This window comes from Sus scrofa, chromosome 9 (genome assembly GCF_054392235.1).
Source record: "Sus scrofa isolate SSC_HxYL_T2T_F1_AM1 chromosome 9, Sscrofa_HxYL_maternal_Yorkshire_Landrace_v2.0, whole genome shotgun sequence".
NCBI lineage: Eukaryota > Metazoa > Chordata > Mammalia > Artiodactyla > Suidae > Sus > Sus scrofa.
This window is the reverse complement of record NC_139391.1, coordinates 94,018,226-94,040,004: the sequence shown is the minus strand read 5'-3', so window position 1 is coordinate 94,040,004 and position 21,779 is coordinate 94,018,226. Positions and strand designations below refer to the sequence as shown.

The following is a 21,779-nucleotide window of genomic DNA, read 5'->3' as shown; positions in this document are numbered from 1 at the left end:
TGCATGCCTGTCAGACCCATTCTGCTGATCAATGGAGTGCAGAGATATGTCAGTTTATCCACCCCTTCTGACCTGGAACGTTCTGCCTTATTCCAAAGTAAATGACAACCACTCTAAACATTGTTCCTAGGTTTCTGTGCTCTCACATGCATGTGTACCTGTGGCTATCGATTTCTTGCCTCCTGAACAACCCTGAAGCACCCACATTTCTACCACATTTCACCTTTACATACAGCATTTGAAAAAGGAGATGAAATAAAATGCCTTTTCCCACATATGTCATTTCTGAAACATATAAACTGTTACATATGTATTTTTTCTTTTTTCCCATTTTTTATTTTTTATTGAATTACAGTGTGATAGTTTCTGCTATACAACAAGGTGATTCAGTTACACATATAGACACAGCCATTCCTTTTCAGATTCTTTTCCTGTATAGGTTATCACAGAATATTGGATAGAGTTCCCCGTGCTATAGAGCAGGTCCACATTGACCATCCATTCCATATACCATGGAGTGCATATGCCAGTCTCAACATTATTGATAATATCCTCTCAGATTTTTAATTCCCTGCCAGTCTCCTGGACGGAGGAGGTCACTGTATATCTGGGTAACATCCAACAAGTCTGCTTTATATAACCAACTAATTTGGACCGTCCTAGGCCACTTGCTATACAGCATCCCCAAAGGCTTATTAGAAAGGTGAGATTGTGCTACTAAGGGTAAAGTACTTGGGAACCGAAATTCCTCATAGGTAATTCATATATAAGAGTGCCACTATGCTGAAGAGGTGGGTTTCCAAAGTATACATAATTCCATATTTCTTGAGATTTTCTGGGCGTTTTAGTTCCCTGCTTGTCAGTAAAAACCCCTAACAAATATCCTAAAGAGGACTGACAAGCTAGTAGGTCCTCCACCACTATAACAGCTCCATTGAACTCAAAGGCCCCATGCTGGAGTACTTTGGAGCTTGAATTATTTAACATAGAACTAGAAGCATCTACAGGCTTACTTCATTTTATTGTGCTTCACTTTATTTCACTATGTAGATATTGTGTTTTTGCAAACTGAGGGCTTGTGATAACCCTGAATCAAGTCCATTGACACCATTTTCCCAACAGTATTTGCTCAATTCATGTCTCAGTGAAACATTTTGGTAATTCTCACAGTATTTCTAACTTTTTTATTATTACTATATTTATTATGATGATCTGTGATCTATGATCTTTGATGTTATTATTGTAATTGTTTTGGAGCACCATAAATAATGCTCATTCAAAACAAAAAATTTGATAAATATTTAGTGTGTTCTCATTGCTTCACTGACATGCCTTCCCGCATCTTTCTCTCTCTCTTTCCTTGGGCCTCCCTATTCCTGAGACAAAAAAAAAAAAAAAAAAATTGAAATTAGGCCAGTTAATAACCCTACAGTGGCCTCTAAGCATTCAGTGAAGGAAGAGCCCATATCTCTGATTTTAAACCAAAAGCCAGAAATGACTAAGTTTAGTGACAAAAGCATGCTAAAAGCTGAGACAGGCTGAAAGCTAGGCCTCTTGGGCCAAACAGTTAGCTAAATTGTAAATGAAAAGGAAAAGCTCTTGAAGGAAATTAAAAATGCCACTCCCATGAAGATGCAAATGATAGGAAAGCAAACAGGCTTACTGCTGATAGGAAGAAAGTTTAAGTGGCTGGATAGAAGATTAAATCAGCCACAACATTCCCTTAAGCCAAAACCCAATCTAGAGCAAGGCCTTGATGCTGTTCAGTTCTGTAAAGAGGTGAAGAAGCTGCCGAAGAAGAGTTTGAAGCTAGCAGACCTTGGTTCATGAGGTTTAAGGAAAAGACACAGTCTCCATAAAATTAAAGTGCAAGGTGAAACAGCACGTGCCCATGTAGAAGCTGCAGCAAATTATTCAGAAGTTGATCTAACAACACATTTTCACTTTTCAGTATAGACAAAACAGCCTTATATTAAAAGAAAATATTATCTAGGACTTTCTTGACTAGAGAGGAAAAGTCAATGCTGGGCTCCAGAGCTTCAAAGGACAAGCTTATTCTCTTGTTAGGGGCTAATGTAGCTGGTGACTTTAAGTTGAAGCCTGTACTCATTTACCATTATGAAAATCCTAGGGCTCTTAAAAATTTTGCTCAATCTACTCTGCTGATGCTCTGTAAAAGGAATAGCAAAGCCTGGATGATGGGCACATCTGTTCTCAACATGGTTTACTGATATTTTAAGCCTACTATTGAGACCTACTTCTCAGAAAAAAAAAAGCTTCTGTTCAAAATACTATTGCTCATTAGCAGTGCACCTGGCCATCCAAGGATTTTGAGGAGATGGATAATAAAATTAATTTGTTTTCATGCCTGCTAACACAAGATCATTCTGCAGCCCATGGATGAAGGAGTAAGTTCATCTTTCAAGTTTTATTTAAGAAATACACTTCATAAGGCTGTAGCTGCCATAGATAGTGATTCCTCTCAAGGATCTGGACAAAGTTAATTGAAAACCTGGAAAGGATTCACCATTCTAGATTCCATTAAAACATTTTTGATTCATGGGAAGAGGTAAAAATATAAATATTAACAGGAGATTGGAAGAAATTGATTCCAACCTTCATGAATAACTTTGAGGGATTTAAGACTTCAGTAAAGGGGGTAACTGCAGATGTGGTGGAAATAGCAAGAGAACCAGAATTAAAAGCGGAGCCTGAATATGTGACTGAATTGCTGTAATCTCATGATAAAACTTGAATGGATGAAGAGTTGCTTCTTATGCATAAGCAAAGAAATTAGTTTCTTGAGATAGAATCTACTACCAGTGAAGATGCCATGAAAATTGTTAACATGACAAAAAAGGACTTATCTTACATAAACTTAGTTGATAAAGAAGCAGCAGGGTTTGAGAGGATTGACTCCAATTCTGAAAGTAGTTCTACTGTGGGTAGACACTCGGTATGTTATAGAGAAATCTTTCATGAAAGGAAGAGTCAGTGGATGCATCAAACTTTACTGTTGTCTTAATTTTAAGAAATTGCCACAACCACTCTGACCTAACTACTACCTCGATCAGTCAGCAGACATGAACATGCAGGCAAGACTCTCCATAAGCAAAAATACTATCACTCACTGAAGGCTCAGATAATGGTTAGCATTTTTCAGCAAAAAAGTATTTTTAATTAATATATGGACATTATTTTTTAGATATAATGTTTTTGCATACTTAATAATCTACAAGATAGTTAAAAATAACTACTTTTATATACACTGAGAAATCAAAAAACTCATGTGACTTACTTTACTGTTTTGTTGTAGTTTTCTGGAATCAAATCCAAACTATCTCCAAGGTATGCATGTATGTAATTTAGTAAAAGGGCCAACAGAAACCCAGTTCTGTACATGGGTTTTTTCCTTAAAAAATTAAGCCCAAAGGATTTGATGGGTGCCCAATGTAGGAGAAAAAAAAATCCCATGCCATCTGGAAAGTTTTCTCAAGAAGTTTACCCTGTAGGGAAGCAGGGTGTAACATGTAACATCCATTTATAGGTCTAATCGGCCAAATATTTCTGCATTGTAAAGTAATTCAATCAGCAGCAACACTTATCTTTTTTTTTTTTAAATTTAAAAATCAAACACATCTGTAAGAGGCAGAATTGTCCAAAAAACCCTGATACCTGACTTTTGATAATGCCCATAAATTAATCTCCACCCCCAACAAGTCTCACCAGATAATCTACCCTTCAACCCTGTTCTCAGAGTAGTGACCTCTGGCATCATTGCTACGCTAAACTCCAAGTAGTCAAGCTGTGCTGTGTTGCCTTCAGTGGGGCACAGGCAGATACTCAGGACACCACACGCCTTTTAATACCCCATTTTAGTCCCACCAGATGTCACTGAGCATTATGGGACACTGAAGTCTTCAAGAGGCATCAAACAAGCTATATCCTCTGATCTAAAGACTGGTACTAATTACATTTAGTCCTTGTGTTTCCATTACCAATCTCGAGGGTTTTGCACTGTGATTATATACATTAGCCTTCACCTTAGAGCTCTGGATCTAGATGGTTGTGGTTGAAACACTTATCAAAAGGGATGTTTTAAACCAAAATTCAGGATGCCTGAAACTGACTCCCTTCTTGAGTGTATTTTTCAGTGTTACCATCTTCCAGATAAATTCTCTTGGAACTAAAGCCTCATGTATCATTTCTAGAGGGTTTTCTTTTGCAAATTTTGGGTTACTTGCCTTCAATTCACCATAAAAATCCAAACCAAATGCACAAAAGACAATAGAGTGATACCTTGAGATGTATGCCTCATGTTGAGAAAGAGACCAGCTAGGTAATTTTCCTGCCAATAATACAGTTCTGCTACAATGAGTTCTTTGTTTTCAACTAGAACAGCCAGTTCTACAGCAATTTCTGCACACCCCGAAACTTCCCTGTGTCCTTTGTTCTACTGCAATCAAAGAATACCTTACTCCATTAAGCATAGCCAGTGTGGCCTCCTAACCTGACTTAAACAGGCAATTTAAAAAGACATTCCCTAGTCTGGCGTTCCTGAAGGTACTTCCTTAATGTCCTGTAGAATTCTGAATTTTTCTTTTAAATATTTTCTTCATTTGAACTCAGAATATTCTAAAGCCCCTTTGGAGTATAGTGGTATCCCTTATTCCATAAGGATAAAGCTTTCCACCCAGTTCTTTTCCCTACCCAGGACTTGCAGCAGTTACTGGGGAATTATACTGAATATATGGCCCCACTGAAATCAGGAAAAATGGTTGTACTTTCGAAAATGTTTGTGGTTCAACCTCAAGGATAGGGCCCTATTACCCTTTATATAATTGGATCAACAGTACCTTGACTGTAGCAAAATTGGCACATCTTGAAATATTAACTCTTTTATCTTAAAAGGAAACTGGGTCCAAAACATCAAAACATCCATAACCAAAAGCTATTGCACACCTCACATACTTAACAAATATTTGGCACATATCTTCAAAGCTGACATATTTCTAGTCTTTCAGTCTCCTGTCTTTCTTACTGGCCTTTCCTTCTGCTTTCAAAGTCAGTCTTTCCCATGGACTTTACCTTGAACTAACCTTTGATTGCTACTCTGGTTCCTCACTCTGCTTATCTGTGGAATGTGATTTTTTGGGCAATTCTCTAGAATAATCAAACAGTACCAATACTGATCTGCAGTGGCAACAGACTCTAGCTTTGACAAATGTAACAGTATTTATTAAGACAACAAAACAACAACAAAAACATTTGGGAAAGAGAGTAATACATCTTCAAAACAAGTATAGAAATGATAGTTGGCTCAATGATAAGGTCAGCATGCAAGGCCACTTTGTAAGATTTTATATACTGTTTTAAAATGAACTTCCAGGAGTTCCCACTGTGGCTTGGTAGGTTAAGGACCCAATGTTGTCTCTGTGAGAATGTCTTTCAGACATTCTCAGTGGGTTAAAGATCCAGCATTGCTGTAAGCTGAGGCATGGGTCACACAGCTTGCACCTAACACAGATGCAGGTTGGGTCTGGTGTGGCTGTGGCATAGGCTGTAGCTGCAACTCCAGTTCAAGCCCTGGCCTGGTAACTTTCATATGCCACAGGTGCAGCCATAAAAAGAAAAATGAATAAATAAATAAATAAAATGAACCTCTAGTATTTTGAATAACAGCATTCAAAATAAAAGCATCTTTTAGAATCATCTTAAGTATAAATATCCGTTAAGACCACTATAATTTGACTGCAATTTTAATTTCATGATCTTGTTTTTATTTCCTAAACTAATTTAAGTTGGGAATCTTTTTAAATATGTCAGAGGTGATAATTTTAATATGCCTCTTTAACATTAGTAGTTTCCTAGCAAGAATTGATCCCAATACTTTTGTTTAAAAGTAGAACTGTTTTAATTAAATTATAAAATCCCAATGGAAACCGTTTACTTTCATTACAGTTTTTTTTTGATATATAAATTATACTAATACATTGACAATAAAAACATAAAACAAGTTGCATAAGGCTGATTTTGGGGAGTTCCCACAGTGGTACAGCATGTTAAGGATCCCTGTAGCTGTGGCATAGGTCACACCTATGGCTCAGATTTGACCCCTGGCCCAGGAACTTCCATATGCTGTGGGTGGGGCCGAAAAGAAAAAAAAAAGATTGATTTTTAAATTGAAAAATAGTCCTTTTCATCCATGAGGCAATATGGTAGTGGTTTTTCTACACTTGTATTCACTCAATAGAGGTTAAACATATGCCAGTGAATAATTCAAGCAAATTTGGCTAACTCATGTCCATAAAATGTTCTTTTCTGTGACATGTTTTAAATTAATAGGGGGAAATAAAAAGTAAAACTAAATTAAAAATATGTATTCACTAGACTCTCACTATGACACTATTTGCAAGAAAATAGAATTCAGAATAATCTGTACACATCTTAAGAGTTTTACCAAAAAGTACCTTGACATCAAGTAGTTCTCTTTATTCAGTAATCTATGCTGCTTTCATTGTCTGTCACCATCCCCCAAATACTTTCAATGTACTAGACCAATCTGTCCCTAACGTTTTTTAGGGCCAAAAGCAAGAATGCAAATGGTGGTGGGCATAACAAGATTAAATATTTATCAGTTACAACCCAAGCAAAGAAACTATTAAGTAAAGTAAGTTCTATTTTCCTACATTGATAAATATGCATTGATAATGGCCTAAAATGTTAGGTCTAAATTTAGAACTTCAGACACTGAGATTTCTGGTTGGGAACTTGGCAGTATGTTGTTTTTCCCCCAGCCTTTAATCTGCCTCTCTTTCTCACTTCCAGCTTTATTCTGCAAATAGCCTTCACTTAACCTGCATGGATTTTTCAGCCTGTATGTTCAAGTTCTGTTTACTTCCCCTCTGCTATGGTTTTGCATTTGGGGGTCACAGTCTAAAGAAAGTAGTTTGGAGCTGAAAAAGCAGAGAATTCTAGAGATGATCTAAAAGGGAATTGAAGGAGTTCCCATCATGGCGCAGTGGAAAAGAATATGACTAGAAACCATGAGGTTGTGGGTTCGATCCCTGGCCTCGCTCAGTGGTTAAGGATCTGGCATTTCCGTGAGCTGTGGTGTAGGTCACAGGCATGGCTTCGATCCTGTGTTGCTGTGCTGTGGCTGTGTTGCTGTGGCTGTGATTCAACCCCTGGTCTGGGAATCTCCATATGCCGTGGGTGTGGCCCTAAAAAGCAAATAAATAAATAAATAAATAGGAATTGAAGATTCTGAATAGGCATGTCCCATGGATTCTTTGCCTGTGGAGACGGCCAGAGCAGAGCCCACCAAGGCCTGGGAGAAAGATTCTCACCCGTGGAAGACAGTCTATAATGATGGTTGAGGGTGCAGCGTCAAACTTCACAGGCCAGAATTCTGTTTGTTATATATTAGCTAAGAAGAAGTTATTATCACTTTGTCACTCCTTCACTACCTTTCAACTGATTTCTTCTTAGCCATAAGTGAGAATTTGATCCTCTTTAAAAGCAAAGGGGAAAACTCCTATTACTATTAAGAACTTAGAAATCTTAGTGTATCTTTCTTTCCTTTCATTTTTCAGAAGGAGCTAACCTATAGGCAAGATTATGAAATGTCTTAAGTGTAGCATAGAAAAAAAAATTTAAGAAATTTAATGTCATCTTATTAGAATGACCTACTCCGACTATCCTGTATATATAATAGCAGTCTGTCCAGTCCCTCTCATGTTGATTCCCTCACTCTATTTTATTTTTTATTCTCTTTTAACATATATATATATACATATATGTATGCTATATATCACATATGACATATATACATGTATTTGTCCTCTTGAATGTAAGCATCATAAGAGCAGGGTCTTTGTTTTGCTCTCTGCTGTATTCTTAGTGCATAGACAGAGCCTTTGATGTCTTAGTATTAAACTTCTGCCTGAAGAGTCAGAAATCTCTTGTACTTTTTGAATGGCTTCCACAGAGAAGAGTGGTGAGAAGGGTCACTCTGCATTCAGTGAGGTGGTGACCAGAAAATAAACCATCAGCATTTATCTCTGTGAACATAGAGTAGTCTTTAAAAGAAGCATGACACTTGGACACTCAAAGAGATCTGGAAGTTTTCCACAGGGAGGAGGGAACTTGAGATATGTACTTTGACACCAGGCTTATTAACAAAGCTGTTTGGGCCAAAGGAATAAAGAATGTCATATACCGTGTCCATATGTCATTGCTCAGAAAGCAAGGGTGATGATTCACTAAACAAGCTATTTATGGTGATGACTTATATGCCTGTTACCACTTTCAGAAATCTATAGACAGTCAACATAGGTGTAAACCAACTGCTGACTGGCAAATAGTTATAAAACTGAAAATACTTACACACTTACATACACAAGCAGCAAAAACTTCTGCGTAAACAAAGAAAGCATAGCAGTAGATGCCTTCAGTTTGGCAAATACTGAAAATGCCATGCTCTAAATGACCAATATTGGTAGACTTTTGGCTATGGCTAATCACTGTAAATATTTAACAGCTGAAGAAACACCTATTTTGTAAAAATTCATAGAGAATAAGCAGAGAATATGAATATATTATTCATAATATAGCAGAGAATATATTAAACAATAAAGAGTATCAAGCTATATAATAGAGTGGCTCCAAGAGGCTAGGAATGCACAAGCACTGTATTAATCAATAATGTGACAGCTTGTACCATGATTTTGTCCTTTTGAACACTTTTGACTGAACTGGTTACTAGCTATTTAGTAGATCAGTCTCTTTCTCTTTTCCTTTCTCTCTCATAACCACAAGTCATACCCATCTATAACACATTGGAAAGCCTGTGGGAGGCAGAGTTTAATTCCGGGTTACTCCCATAAGGCCACATGTCTTCTCTCCCTTTCTTACTCCCATTTGAAAGCAACCATGGTGAGGTGTATTTAAGGTTGAGTTGAGAGTTTGTGGGGCTTCCACGGGAGATATGCTTTGTCCACAGCCCTGATTCACAAATATTTATCCTCTTCTCTGTGGTTACTCTGTGAGGGCAACACTGTTACAGGGCAGAGCCCAGGAATCTCCAGGGAAGGAGGCCCAAACTCTGTTCTTGGGCTTCTGTGCCCTCACATGTTTGTGTACCTGTGGCCATTGACTCCTTGCTCCTGGACAAACCTGAAGCACCCAGATTTCCATCACATTTTACCTTTGCATACCAACAGTTGAGAAAGGGGATGAATGAAAGAACTTTTTTCAAATATTCCATGGGCCTCCTTGCCAACATCCTATTTCATCTGGTAGTCACATGGAATGTACAACTTAGAGCAACATCCAGAAACTTTTTAAATCAAATAGGAAACAACATAGCAGAGTTCAAATTCCATCTCTTCTACTTGCTACCTTGATTAAATTGAACAAATTCCTTATCTCCTCTATTTTTCAGTTTCCTCAGTTCTAAAATAGGAATAACAATTCCATCTCTTTCATAGTGTTAGTATGAAAGTTAAGTTAATGTAGTAAAGCATTTATATCAGTGCATGGCACAGAGTGAGAGTTACTAGGTGTTTGAAACTATGTGAGCTTTACTTTTCTTTCTACTACATGTAATAACCATACTTATATGACATCTTTAGAATACAATTGAAAAGTTACATTTTTAGAGCTAACAATTAGGTCAACTACTTAAGAAACTCAGTATTTCATTGTCCAACTTAATAAAACACAATTTGCATCAGCATAAACTTTTTTTAATGGTTTCTTTTATAAGAAATAGAGTTTACAGAATGTATGTTAAATATAACTGGAGAAGATAGGGCAAAACTCCTCTAACTATGTATACTTAGGCTACAACAGGGACTAGAGTTTTGAAGACCAAGAATGACTGAGCATAAACAATACAGGATTGGTTATGAATGTTGTCAGGTCATTCAATAAACATATAAAAAGACTATTTCTTTTTTCAGTTTGGTAAGATGAGATTCAGTAATATCACAGATAGCATCAGTTACTCCCTGAGACCTAATGAACAAGCAAAAAGACATCATTTAGATGACTGGTGATTCCATTTAACAACAGGCATTTTCAATGAAGATACTTTAAACACCTTGCTTAATAGGTACAAACAAGAGAAACACTGTATCCCAAGGCAAATAGCTTACTGCTTTTTAAGAAAACTGGGTGGTCTCTAGATATCAAGTCCCAGTTATTAAATTGTAAAGAACTTTAAATCAAAACCATACCCTCTGACATCCATCTATTGGTCAACAGAATGGCCCTGGGGCAGAGGAGTGGTGAACAAAGCGAGAAATTTAACATGAAGTATCCCTGAATTTAACAGGTGGGACAGAAAAGGCTCTAAACTATTAAACTGCACAGACCAGATTATCTCAAATACTTTAGTTGCCTCAAGGAAGGTTAATCAAAATGCACTACAGGAAAACTGAAAAGGCAATATAGTATTGCTATATCATGATATTTCTCACGTCATAAAAACATAAAATTAGTATGAAAACTGATTATCTTGTTAACTGTCTATATTAAATACTATTTTAAAATGTCCCTTTCTCTTCTAAACTATATTCTCTGACTTCCCTTGGTTTATTAAGACAATTGACTAATTTTGTTTTCAGTCAAGTCAAGGCTTAATTAGCTTAGTAGGTATATATATTCATGAATAAATAATATAATAATAAATAATGAAGATTTAAGCATACATTTTAAAAAATTACCAGCTGATAAAATTATCCTGAGGACTTTTTCTACTTGGTCAGTCCTCTTATCCTTTAGCATCCTATATATGGTCCTACCTCTTGAAGATATCATATACTTTAAAAAAGTTATAGCATTAATTCAACTTTTATCAAATTGGAATGGACAAAAAAAATCACAGAAATATCAGCTACTAGGAAACAGAGGTACTATGGAATGTTGAAGAAACAGAGACATCAAGGGTGCTGCCAGAGTGTTATCCTGAACTACTGGAAGACTTATGAGAGCCCTTACTGAGACGAGGAGTGTAAAAGGAGCGAGCTTGAGGGAGAAAATTGGAAATTTGGTTTTGAATATATTAGGGTTAACTCTACCTATAGATATACAGTGGAGATGATGAATAGCCAGTTTTCTAGACCCTCTGACATCAGATAAGAGGGAAGGACTGGAGTTGTCACATACAAATGGTATTTAAGACTCAAGTCTGGATCAGTCCAATTGTTGTATCTAGAAGAGAAGATCTGAAGGCTAAAGCCTGGGCCACTTCTGTATTTGGAGTTTGGGACATGAGGAAGTACCAACACCAAGAATTGGAAAGGAGCTTAAAGCAAGAGAATGTGAGTCCAAAAAGCCAAGGAAAGAAGTGTTTCAAAGGTAGGAGTGGTCAACACTGTCAATTTGCTGATAGATGGTAGGTCAAGCAGGATGAAGATTATGAATTCACCATCAGATTTAGCAATAGGAAGGGTACTGTGATCTTAACAGAGTGGTATAACTTCAGAGGTGAGTAAGAAAGCCTGACTGCCATAGATTCAAAGAGAAGATGAGGAGAATTGGAAACATCAAATATGGATAACTCTTTCAAGAATTTTTGCTATAAAGGAGCCTGAAAAATAGAAGATGCATTATTACAGCATGTATAGATAGCATGCATATGCCATAAATGATCTAGTAGATGATGATTCAAAAGATAAGGGGAATCGTCCTTAAAAAAAAATGAAATTCAGGAGTTCCCATCATGACTCAGCAGTAACGAACCCAACTAGGACCCATGAGGATGCGGGTTGGATCCCTAACCTTACTCAGTGGGTTAAAGTTCCAGCATTGCCCTGAGATATGGTGTAGGTTACAGATGCTGCTTGGATTCTGTGTTGCTATGGCTGTGGTTTAGGACAGCAGCCTAACTGTAGCTCCAATTTGACCCCTAGCCTGGGAACTTCCACATGCCACTGGTTCGGCCCTAAAAAGTAGTAAAAAACAAAAACAAAACCAAAAAACACTCAAAGTATTCCTACTATGATTCCATTGGAATAAAGTGATTAACTTTTGTCTGTATTTTTTTCCTTTTCATATACATGCATATGTAAAAAAAATTTTAATAGAGCCATAATAGAACCGCTGAAAAGTGAATGCTTGAAACCATCTTTGTCTTTGCTTGCCTCCCTCACTTCAGCATTGCTCCTTTTAAAGATAGTGAAGTTCTTGTGGCCCTAAATTCAACTAAAAACATTCATGCTATTGGGGATTAATGACAGTGTGCTTCTCTTCCAGGAGTATTTTGATTTACTGAAATATTTTAGGACAAAATGATATATTTATTTCAAAATAGTCTTGGTGGGGCAAGGAAATGAAATGGGTGGGAGAAGACATGAAAGAAGTTGGCCTTGAGTTCATAGTTGATGAAGCTGGGTATGAGTGTATGGTGATTCCTTATACCGTTCTTTTTTCCTATGTATATGTTTGACGATTTCCATAATATAAAGTTAAAAATTAGAAAAAACATAGTGTCAATATAATGCTTAATCCAAATAAATTATTAAATGGTTAAATTTCTAATAATTTGGTAACAGGTGAAGGAACTATTTGGAAGCATAGGAATTTTTCTGGCTTTTTTCAAATCATAGCTACTTTGCTTTCGTATACAGCACAAACATAGCCTTTTCATATACATCACAAGCTTTTTTATCAAAAGGTGTCTCAGTTGCTTTAAGACAGAATTTGGATGCTTATAAGTGCAAATAATTTGGAAATCTGGATTTTTAAAAATAAAGCATTGTCTCTTAAATACCCTCTCACTTTAGGTAAGCATAAAGAATTCTGAAGATATTTATTCTATGATACATATTCTGGAGTAAAGTAATACTACACACAAAACAATGCTAATACAGTTGATTGTTAAGAAAAAGAATAGTAAATCATGCACAGAAGGTAAAATTTCATTGCAATAGTTACTAGTTTTAAAAAAGAAATGGTTAATTTCAGAAATTTGTCACTCTTATATTGCTATATAAAATTTTAGGTTAAAAATATTTTTAACGTTTCAAACTTAGCATATGTAGAAACAGCAGTGTTGATACATTAACTCTTCAAATATTAACCACTAGGTATTCTTTAGTGTTTTCCAGTTACTCATTAACTTTTTTTATAGTGTTACTGTTTCTCTGATTGTCGGTAATTTCCACAAGGAAAGCTGAAAAACAAACTCCAATGTTTTTTTTTCTAGATCAGAATAAAGTTCATATTTTAGTTATAACATCTCCCTAGGTCATCATATATTCATCATTAAAAGTCCACTATATATTTGGGACCTGCAAATTCTGCTTAAAAAAATTAAACCTAAAGTTGTGTTGTGCAGTTTATGGTTTCTTTTGTATGGCTTTATTGCCCTCAACATTTCGTTGGTGTAAACTACTAAGCAAAGGAACAAGATTTCCTTTGTAACTGATACCTAAATTTCTACTTTGCTTTGAGCATCTAATTTGTACTGCGAAGACATATAATTTGAGACTTGTAGCTATATCACAAAAGTACAACGGTTTACGCTGATCTTTAATTTTCTGAGTTGTACTAGCTGTAATTTAAATTTTTTGCATGTTTTTAACTGCAATGCAGACCAGTATACATCAGAAACCTTTGTATATTGACAGAGACTGGGAAAAGGATGCCTTGTTCTGATTTCAGATAGGCATTCCCTTTTCACAACTGCAGGTGCAAGGGAGCCCATTCATAATATTTGCTTCAAATCAGTTACAGTCACTAGATGGAAATACAATGCTATTATACAAGAACTTGACAAATCTTTACAAAAATGATTTTCTTTAACAACTATCACTATTATAAATAAAATTGGGGGCAAGTAGGATATTTTCTTTTGCTTATGTACTGGGGACAAAATATACCCTGTTGACACAAGTTTTGGTCATTTTACTACTGAACATGTGTGTGTATTTACTAAATCGAGAAAAATACTTCGTTGCTTATTAGCACCTAATGGAATTTTGCTTGGTGGAAAATTTGCAACAAATGTATGTTTCACTTAAGAGAAAATTGATAATGTTATTTTTTCCTTTGCCTTAAATTTTACTTATTTTAAAATCAACTTACAAACTAGAAAAGAAAAATTAACTCTTAATTGCTCTCATTTCACATAGCTAGATAAATGTTTTGAAACAAATATTAGGCAATTATGTATGCTAGCATGTTTCCATTATGTATAAGGGTATGACTTGATGGTTTTAATTAGCTTCAGGCAGAAACTTGATTTGTCAATTCAAAACTTAGGAGAACATTTTAGTCTGTGAAACAGTCACAACTCTCTTTTAACAGGAGAGGTCAGAGAAAAGGCTCTAATAGAATTTTAAGGGCTCAATGACCAAACACAGGTAAACATTTTCTAAAAAGTATAGTAACAATCACTGTACTGGCAAAAATATATATTTGGCCTATATTTAATGCTAATAAGAACCCATGCTAAATTCATAATTACTATTACTTACTGTATGTCTTAACTGCTTGCTAACCATCCAGTACTGCCACCTTAAATTTGCTCATAATTCAGAAGTGCCAAAACACCTTTTCATACACCATTTGACAAGCTTTTCTTTGTGATTTGTAAAATGAGGGTGATACAGTTTATAAAGAAGTATGCTCTCCAAATCAGGTAATTCTGACAAAAGTAGCTTGCCTGTACTGAAAGCTGTCAATCCTGGTCTAGGGTCTTGTCTTAGAGTTTTAGTCTCAGGGATGGATCTCACTGAGGGATCAATTAGCTAGGAATCTTTTTTTGAGCTGAAAAAAAAAAAACCGACTTAATGCAAGAATATTCCTCATATGTGTTTAATTCATTCAGGCTCCACTGTGGTAGAGGAAACTTGTATGCTGCCATCTTTTGCCATCTGCCATGCTTTTATGTCATGGACTCAAAAACAGAACCCTCAATCTCATTATACCAGTTTATCCTCAGCCTTGAATCCAATGCAAACTAGTGGTTAGTGGATCCACATGCTAGAAAGATGAGGAACATCTTCAAGGATGCTTTCAAGGAGGGAGGATGCCTTCAAAGATAGAGTGGAACCCCTAAATTAGCTTCTGTAAATACAACCCACCATCCTTCCAAACTTCCATTCTATTACTGCCTCCCTGAGCAACAATAGTATCTCCTCATTTAGTTATTGCTGTCATTCTAGGGCAGAAATGCTTGACACCTGGCCTCCCTCAGGCGGTCTGCAATGCAGGATGCTGCCACACTTCTGCACTTCTGAAGTTCTTAGGGCAGACAGAGGGTGTCACTGGCCCACATACCTGGCCAGGATACTTTTCATGACTGCCCAAGATCTTTGAGGAAGAGAGGAAAACAAAGGAAAACAAAACAACTTACCACTTTGGCCCAGTCCAAGAACAACTGAAAACACCCAGGCCGCCCGGAGGAATGGGGCAGGACATGGCCTGCAGTTTTGCAGGCAGACTAATGCGGCAGTAAAAAAAGCCAGGGCCGAGCGGCACATAATGCAAAGCAGCCCGCACCGCACCGCTCCCGCCGCCAGGCTGCTAACCGGATGCGCGATCGCGCCTCCGGGGCGCGAAGTGCCAAGTGTCGCTAGGACGTTTCCAGCAGGCCCAGCAGGCGGACCCAGCGGCTGGGAGAAAACGGTGCAGGTACGTCGGCCTGGGCACTGCTCGGCATCGCAGGGCCCCCACGGCCCTCCCAGCTTGGCACGGCGGGTCCCGCGATCTTAGAGAGAAGCACCTCCTTTGATGGCCAATGGCCCGGGGCGGCGTCGAAAGCAAAGGCTCTGCAGCCCGCTCTGGGACAAAGAAAAGAGCTTTTGTCTCTCTCTAGCCGACGGGGCTTCTGCTGCATAAATCAGCTTAGCGAAGAGCCAAACACAATCAAAGCCAAACAAAGCCCAAAGCTGGGGGGAAAAACCAGCCTAATGTACATTCACTGGGTGATGCTGCATCTGTGGGAGGGGACGCCAGCGAGGCCGAAAGGGAAAAAAAGACGATGGCGCATCAATCAGCTCGAGCTTCTTCCACAGGTGGGCAGGGAGGCCAACTTCATTTAGTAGCAGCTTTGCAGCCTCGTCAGCTGAGCAGCGGGCAAAGTAGTAGCGGCAGCGTTCTCGCTGGTGAGGGAGGAACTTGTGGTGGCAGCAGCTGCAGTTGGGGCGGCCCTGGAGCGCCCTAGAAGCCCTCGCCCGCACGGGTGGACACAGTGCGAAGCTTCGCAGCTCCCTGTTAGTCCGGGAATCGAGCACACGGCCCTGAGCGCCGGAGGGAAGGTTCGGCAGGGGTGCGGGAGCCTAGCTGCACCCGGCGGGACCTTCGTGCCCTCTTCCTTTTGGCCCCAGTGCGAGGCTCAGGCGTCCCGCAGTCCAGAGCCCGGACAGCTGGCTCGCTCTGGGGTGCACCCCGGGGAGGATGCGAAGGAGGCGAGCCTGGCGAAGGGTGGGGGAGGAGTGGTCCTGCCCTGGCCCGGGGCGGGCTGGGGGTTGCTCCTGAATTGCGGAGAACTAAGCGCTTTCGGGCCTCGAGTTGCTAGGAAACCGCCCCACGCTACAGAGCCTCTCGCTCCTGCCGCCCGCAGGCTCCGCCGAGGCTCCAGCAGCAGTAACAGCTCGGAGCAGCGTGGGCGGGACATTGGTGAGGCATGAAGTCACCGGGGCCCACACTCGCTCTTTGTTTTGCTCACTCCAGCTCTTTTTCTCCCGTTTGGCTCTGATAGCTGCCATTCCCATCGTTCACAAGAACTCCTGAAGCGTAGCCGCGCAACAGGAATCATACACCCTGTTCCCTTTAGCCCTCCTCCCCGAATCCCTGGACCCCAACACTCGCCTAGCAGGCGCGGAGACTCTCTCAGCGCTAGTGGCAGCTGAGCGGAATTTTTAGCCTCTGACCCCGACGCTACGCGCTCCTTTGTTGAGGGATCCTGCCTGGCAGCTGCCAAAGCCAGAGTGGATTCCAGGCGCCTCTCCCCGCCCCCAAAACCCTCTGTTCCGCTGGAGCGCACTGCCCACTTTGCTTGCAGAGTTAGGAGCTCACCCTTTGCCCTACCCCAAGACCGCCCGGCATCTGCCCAACCCTTGCAGAGCTGGCCAGTCCGCAGGGGCTATAGAAGAGTTGCAGTCGAAATTTCTCGAGGCTCCTTCTCTACTCGGAGCCTCAGCCCTAAGCTGGACAACCCCTCGTTCCAGGGTCTGGTGATCGCTCTGGGCTTTTGCTAGTCACGGAGGATCTTTTGACCTTAAGCGTCACCTTCCAAATAAACGGAACGAAGAAGTTACAAAGGCCAACGAAGCAGAAGAGAGAGGCTAAGGAAAGAAGGTGGGAGGGCCTTTCTGCCTGTTTACAACTCAGAAATTTAGGTACAAGCCAGGAGCCGGGTTATGCCGGGCAACTGTAGGGGAAGCCGCGCGCCTCCCTGGGTCCCGGTTACTACCACACTGGGCCGAGGGAGGGAACCCGTCCTGCCCGCCAACCCTTGAAAACAAGGGGCGATTTCCAATCTGAGACACGGGTTGATGGTTCTTTTTTTCCTCTAGGGGCAGGAGAGGTTCCCCGTGGTAAAGTCTGACCTCTTATTTTTCCATTAGCAGCCTGCCCGATCTCTTTCATAGAGCACTAGAGCACCGCCTCTTACAGGCATCAGAGCATTCCAGCCAGGTCAAGGTGAAATATGCGGGAGTTTCCCTCCTTCTTATTTGTTTAATAGTTTCCATCTCCATATTTGGAGTACAAAAACAAGTAGGAGGCTTTCTCGCTCTTTTGTTTTTTTTTTTTTCTTTCTGTTTTCTAATTGTTAACTGAGTGAATGGAAAGTACCTGGTTAATAAAACATGACATTAAAAACTCCCCCTTTTCAGGTGTGGACTGTACATTGAGGCCCACAAAATTAACTAAGCAAACCAGGAACCCAGTTGGAAAATTACAAGTGCCCTGGATCTACAAAGCCGGACCTTTTGAGGCACCAAATGAATGACCAAACCTATCAGACCCAAACTGATACTTGTAAACATAATCCCACTATTGGCAATGTACTCTAAACAGAATTAAATCCAGCTCAGCTTCATTTTTTATTTTTTCTCCTTTAGTTCTAAGTTTCAACAGCTATACTTTTGCTATCGGTAGTCTTGAAAGAAGGACCATGAAAAGTGATTGGAATGGGGATGAGGATTTGAAATTTGAACATAAGAGGAACATATTCAAGCTCTGATTACTGAGTCTTCAATTGGGCAGCATGTGTATTTTCCAGAGATTTTTTCACAGTCCTGAGGAATGCAGCCACCCTTGAGACAGTGCAATGCCACAATGAAGAAAAAAGGTCAATCCATAATCCTTATAAGGATATGTGTGTAAATGTACTCTACATTGTTAAGTGACTATTACATCAGAATTTCATGACATATTTTTAACTCATAACTCTTGATGTTGGAAATGTAAATGAAAATTACAATATTAAGGAATAAGTTTATACCAATAATAATGGAAGTAACTATGAAATTGATATGGTATACACAGATTTTTTTTAAAAACTCTATATTGTTAGATATCAGTGTACTTTATATACTAAGCCAAAATAACTGGAGAGCAAGAGAAATAAAACGAAGCTTGTAAATCTGTAAGCTTGTAAATTTTGAAGTCCTTTGAAAAGAAAGAATTCCATATTGTATTATACGAAGTTTATGCAGATATATATCAGGATGCCAATTTTATGGAGATGTTGAAGAATATGCTCTATTTATCATTACTTCCCAATATTAAAGAGGTTATAATTCTGGTTATCAAAATAAGACCGAATATCCCAGCTGTGAGACTGTGATCCTTGTAAGTTATTAACTAACAGGTTATCTGTACATTTGGGGCTGAAAAGATAAAATTGAATTCTCATGGAGTTCCCATCGTGATGCAGCGAAAACGAATCCGACTAGGAACCATGAGGTTTTGGGTTTGATCCCTGGCCTTGCTCGGTGGGTTAAGGATCCAGCATTGCTGTGAGCGGTGGTATAGATTGAAGACACAGCTCGGATCTGGTGTTGCTATGGCTGTGGGGTAGGCCGGCAGCTGCAGTTCCAATTCTATAGCTAGCCTAGGAACCTCCATATGCCACAAGGAGGCCCTAAAAAGCAAAAAAAAAAAAAAAAAAAAAAATCAAATTCTCATGAGTCTTGTAAATCGTCTATAAGATTTTCTTACAGTAAATATAACTAGTGACCCAGGAACAAAAAGTTTGCTTGTTTCCAATAAATGTCATTGGTTATCACAATTCATCCTTTTTCCTATATGAAAATATACAGGATATTGTGAAGAAATGTAGTAGTGTTCTTTTCATGTATCACTTGAAGAATTCTAGCAAAGAAAACAATGTTCCTAAAGATGATGACTTAATTTTTTTTTCTATCATGTTCTGCTGTATTGTTTTGAAATTTCTGACAGCTAATTTTTTATCATTTGTGGTAATGAGAGCAAATTAAATTCACCTATAGTCTAAAAATAACCTTTTAGCTATTCACTTCAAGCCTCCCATCATCAGATTCTTTTAGTTTCTAAAAAGTCATAAAATTAGATAAATTAATATTCTTCATGCTAACTCAGTTTCTAACTCAGGTTATGGTGAGAAATGAATAAGCTATAGATAGATAGCAAAAGAGAGACATCTGAGAGACTGCCCCTTTTTAGTGTGTGTGCCACCTGTAACTAGATTTTGCCCAAATTATTGACCCTGTAGTTACAGCTAAAACCATATTCACATTTTAATATTATGTTTTTCTGAAGTCAGGATCAGAGATATTCAAGGTTTTTTCAGAGGTTTTAAGCAAATGTTCACAAGTTGTCTATGAGCCTGCTTCATCTGCAGCTCTTAGGAGATGATGAATTATCATACCATTGGGATGTGTTATTATGACTATGACTTTTAGCTTCTTCTAATGATAAAGAACATAAGCTATCAGAAGGTACATTTCACTGAAACATAGAAAGTAGTATTCCTCACACTGTGAACTGAAGACTGCCTACAAATAATTACCTGTAGAGTGATTCCTTAGCTCTATTCCAGAAGATCCTAAATTCATAGATCTGGTGTGATGCCTAGCAATATGCATTACTGCAAACTTTTCGAATAGTTCTTTCTGCCCTGAAGTTTAAGAACTCATATTATAATGGATTAACACAGACATTCCTCAAAGGCCTCATGCATTCTTCTTGATAAACTCCAGTGTCAGGTACAAAGCCAAAGAAAAATGAACTGCTAAAACCAACGTCTCTTTCTAAGATATTCTATGGATGATTAACTCTATGAGATGTTAAGTGTTTTCAGAAGTAAGACTCCCATTATTAAGTTTTGGAAATGCTTGGTTAATATTAAGTTAAATCCTTTGCTGGAGAATTATTCAGAAACGTAACTAGGCTAATAAGCAATTGGGTTCTCTAAAGGAAGAATCCTTTATTCACGGAATATCTCACAGATGAATTTTACATAAAGCACACTGATGAACTAATAATGAACTAATATTATTGTACAGAAACTGAAAATCAGGTTGGCGAAGAGACTGACTTCACTCCTTCAAGAGAATTACTGAGCTTGCGTGAATTAGAGCTCTGATTCTTCACCACCATTTCATATCAGTGATGACTTTTGGTTTCAAGCAACAGATTCAGACATAAGTAAAAAAGGACGTTATTGGAAGGAAATTGAGAACTCACACAATAAGCAGGAGGCTGAGAGAAAAGGATTGAATAAGGCCAGAAAGCAAGGAAGGCATAAGCATGAGCAGTCAGTGTCCAAAAAACAAGAATGCTTTCTAATCATCCCTTCATCTTTGGACCATTTGCTTAAGATTCAGAAACCTTGTTGAGAATATCTCATTTTCATAACTTTATTCACATGCCATTCCCCTGACTTTCCTGGTAGAGGAAAGAAGGAGGAGCTCTTGTTTTTGGCTTCCTTAGTGGAAAATATACTACTTCCCAATAAGATGACACAAAATTATCTTAGGATGATGGCAGGAGCCCTGTAAAGTGTCAGATGCTCATTACTCACATATCCTGAATTAGACAGGCTACTGCTTTGCATTACAGTTGGGTTTCAGGAAATGATGTAGCTTAATTTAGCTACCCTATCCACTAACCAGTGCGTTGGTTGGCAGTATTAGTTCTTTTCTTTTCTTTCTTTCTTTTCTTTTCTTTTTTTCTTTTACTTTTTTTTTTTTTTGCTTTTTAGGGCCACACTTGTGGAATCTGAAAGTTCCCAGGCTAGGGGTCGACACCACAGCCATAGCAACTTGGGATCCAAGCCACATCTGTGATCTACACCACAGCTCACAGCAACACCAGATCCTTACTTAACCTGCTGAACAAGGCCAGGGATCAAACCCATATCCTTACAGATTCTTAGATTCGTTTCCGCTGCCCCACAATGGGAACTCCATGCATGCTTTTGAATGAAATATTTTATCTGTGCATAGTCAAATCCTAGCTTTCTGTCATCTTTCTAGATATAGCATGAAGCCAATTAATGCTTATTTAGCTTTTAACTCATTTTCAGGATGATTTTAGAGATATGATGATACTTGAATTAAATTCTTAGCTTTGTGAAATTCTTTATCGACAGTTTGTAGCAGACATTATTGTTGATGTTCCTGTGATCCTTGAGGCATACCCCTTCATTCCATCCAGCCAGAAGTTCTGGGCAAAGAAAAAAAAACGAAAAAAAAACTTATGGTCAATGTCTCAACCAAGGACTGACCTGACAGGAAGTGAGATATAAATACCTCAGCTCCCTTGCTCCTTGAAAG

At 38.7% G+C, this 21,779-nt stretch overlaps 1 protein-coding gene and 1 pseudogene across 6 annotated transcripts in view; one reads left to right on the top strand and one right to left on the bottom strand.

The window, feature by feature from the left end:
• ITGB8 (integrin subunit beta 8) overlaps positions 1-16,508 on the bottom strand; it is a 105,292-nt gene extending 88,784 nt beyond the window's left edge. For 4 of the 6 annotated variants that reach the window (XR_014814209.1, XR_014814210.1, XR_014814211.1 and 1 more), the window contains exon 1: positions 15,368-16,508. Coding sequence is in view for 1 of the 6 variants with exons in the window: in NM_001097424.1 (NP_001090893.1) it covers positions 15,368-15,494 (127 nt within the window). In the remaining 5 variants the exon portion in view is untranslated. 6 annotated transcript variants of the gene reach the window in all.
• Positions 7,978-8,324, top strand: LOC146400033 (large ribosomal subunit protein eL31 pseudogene; annotated as a pseudogene).
• Positions 16,509-21,779: the final 5,271 nt, after the last annotated feature.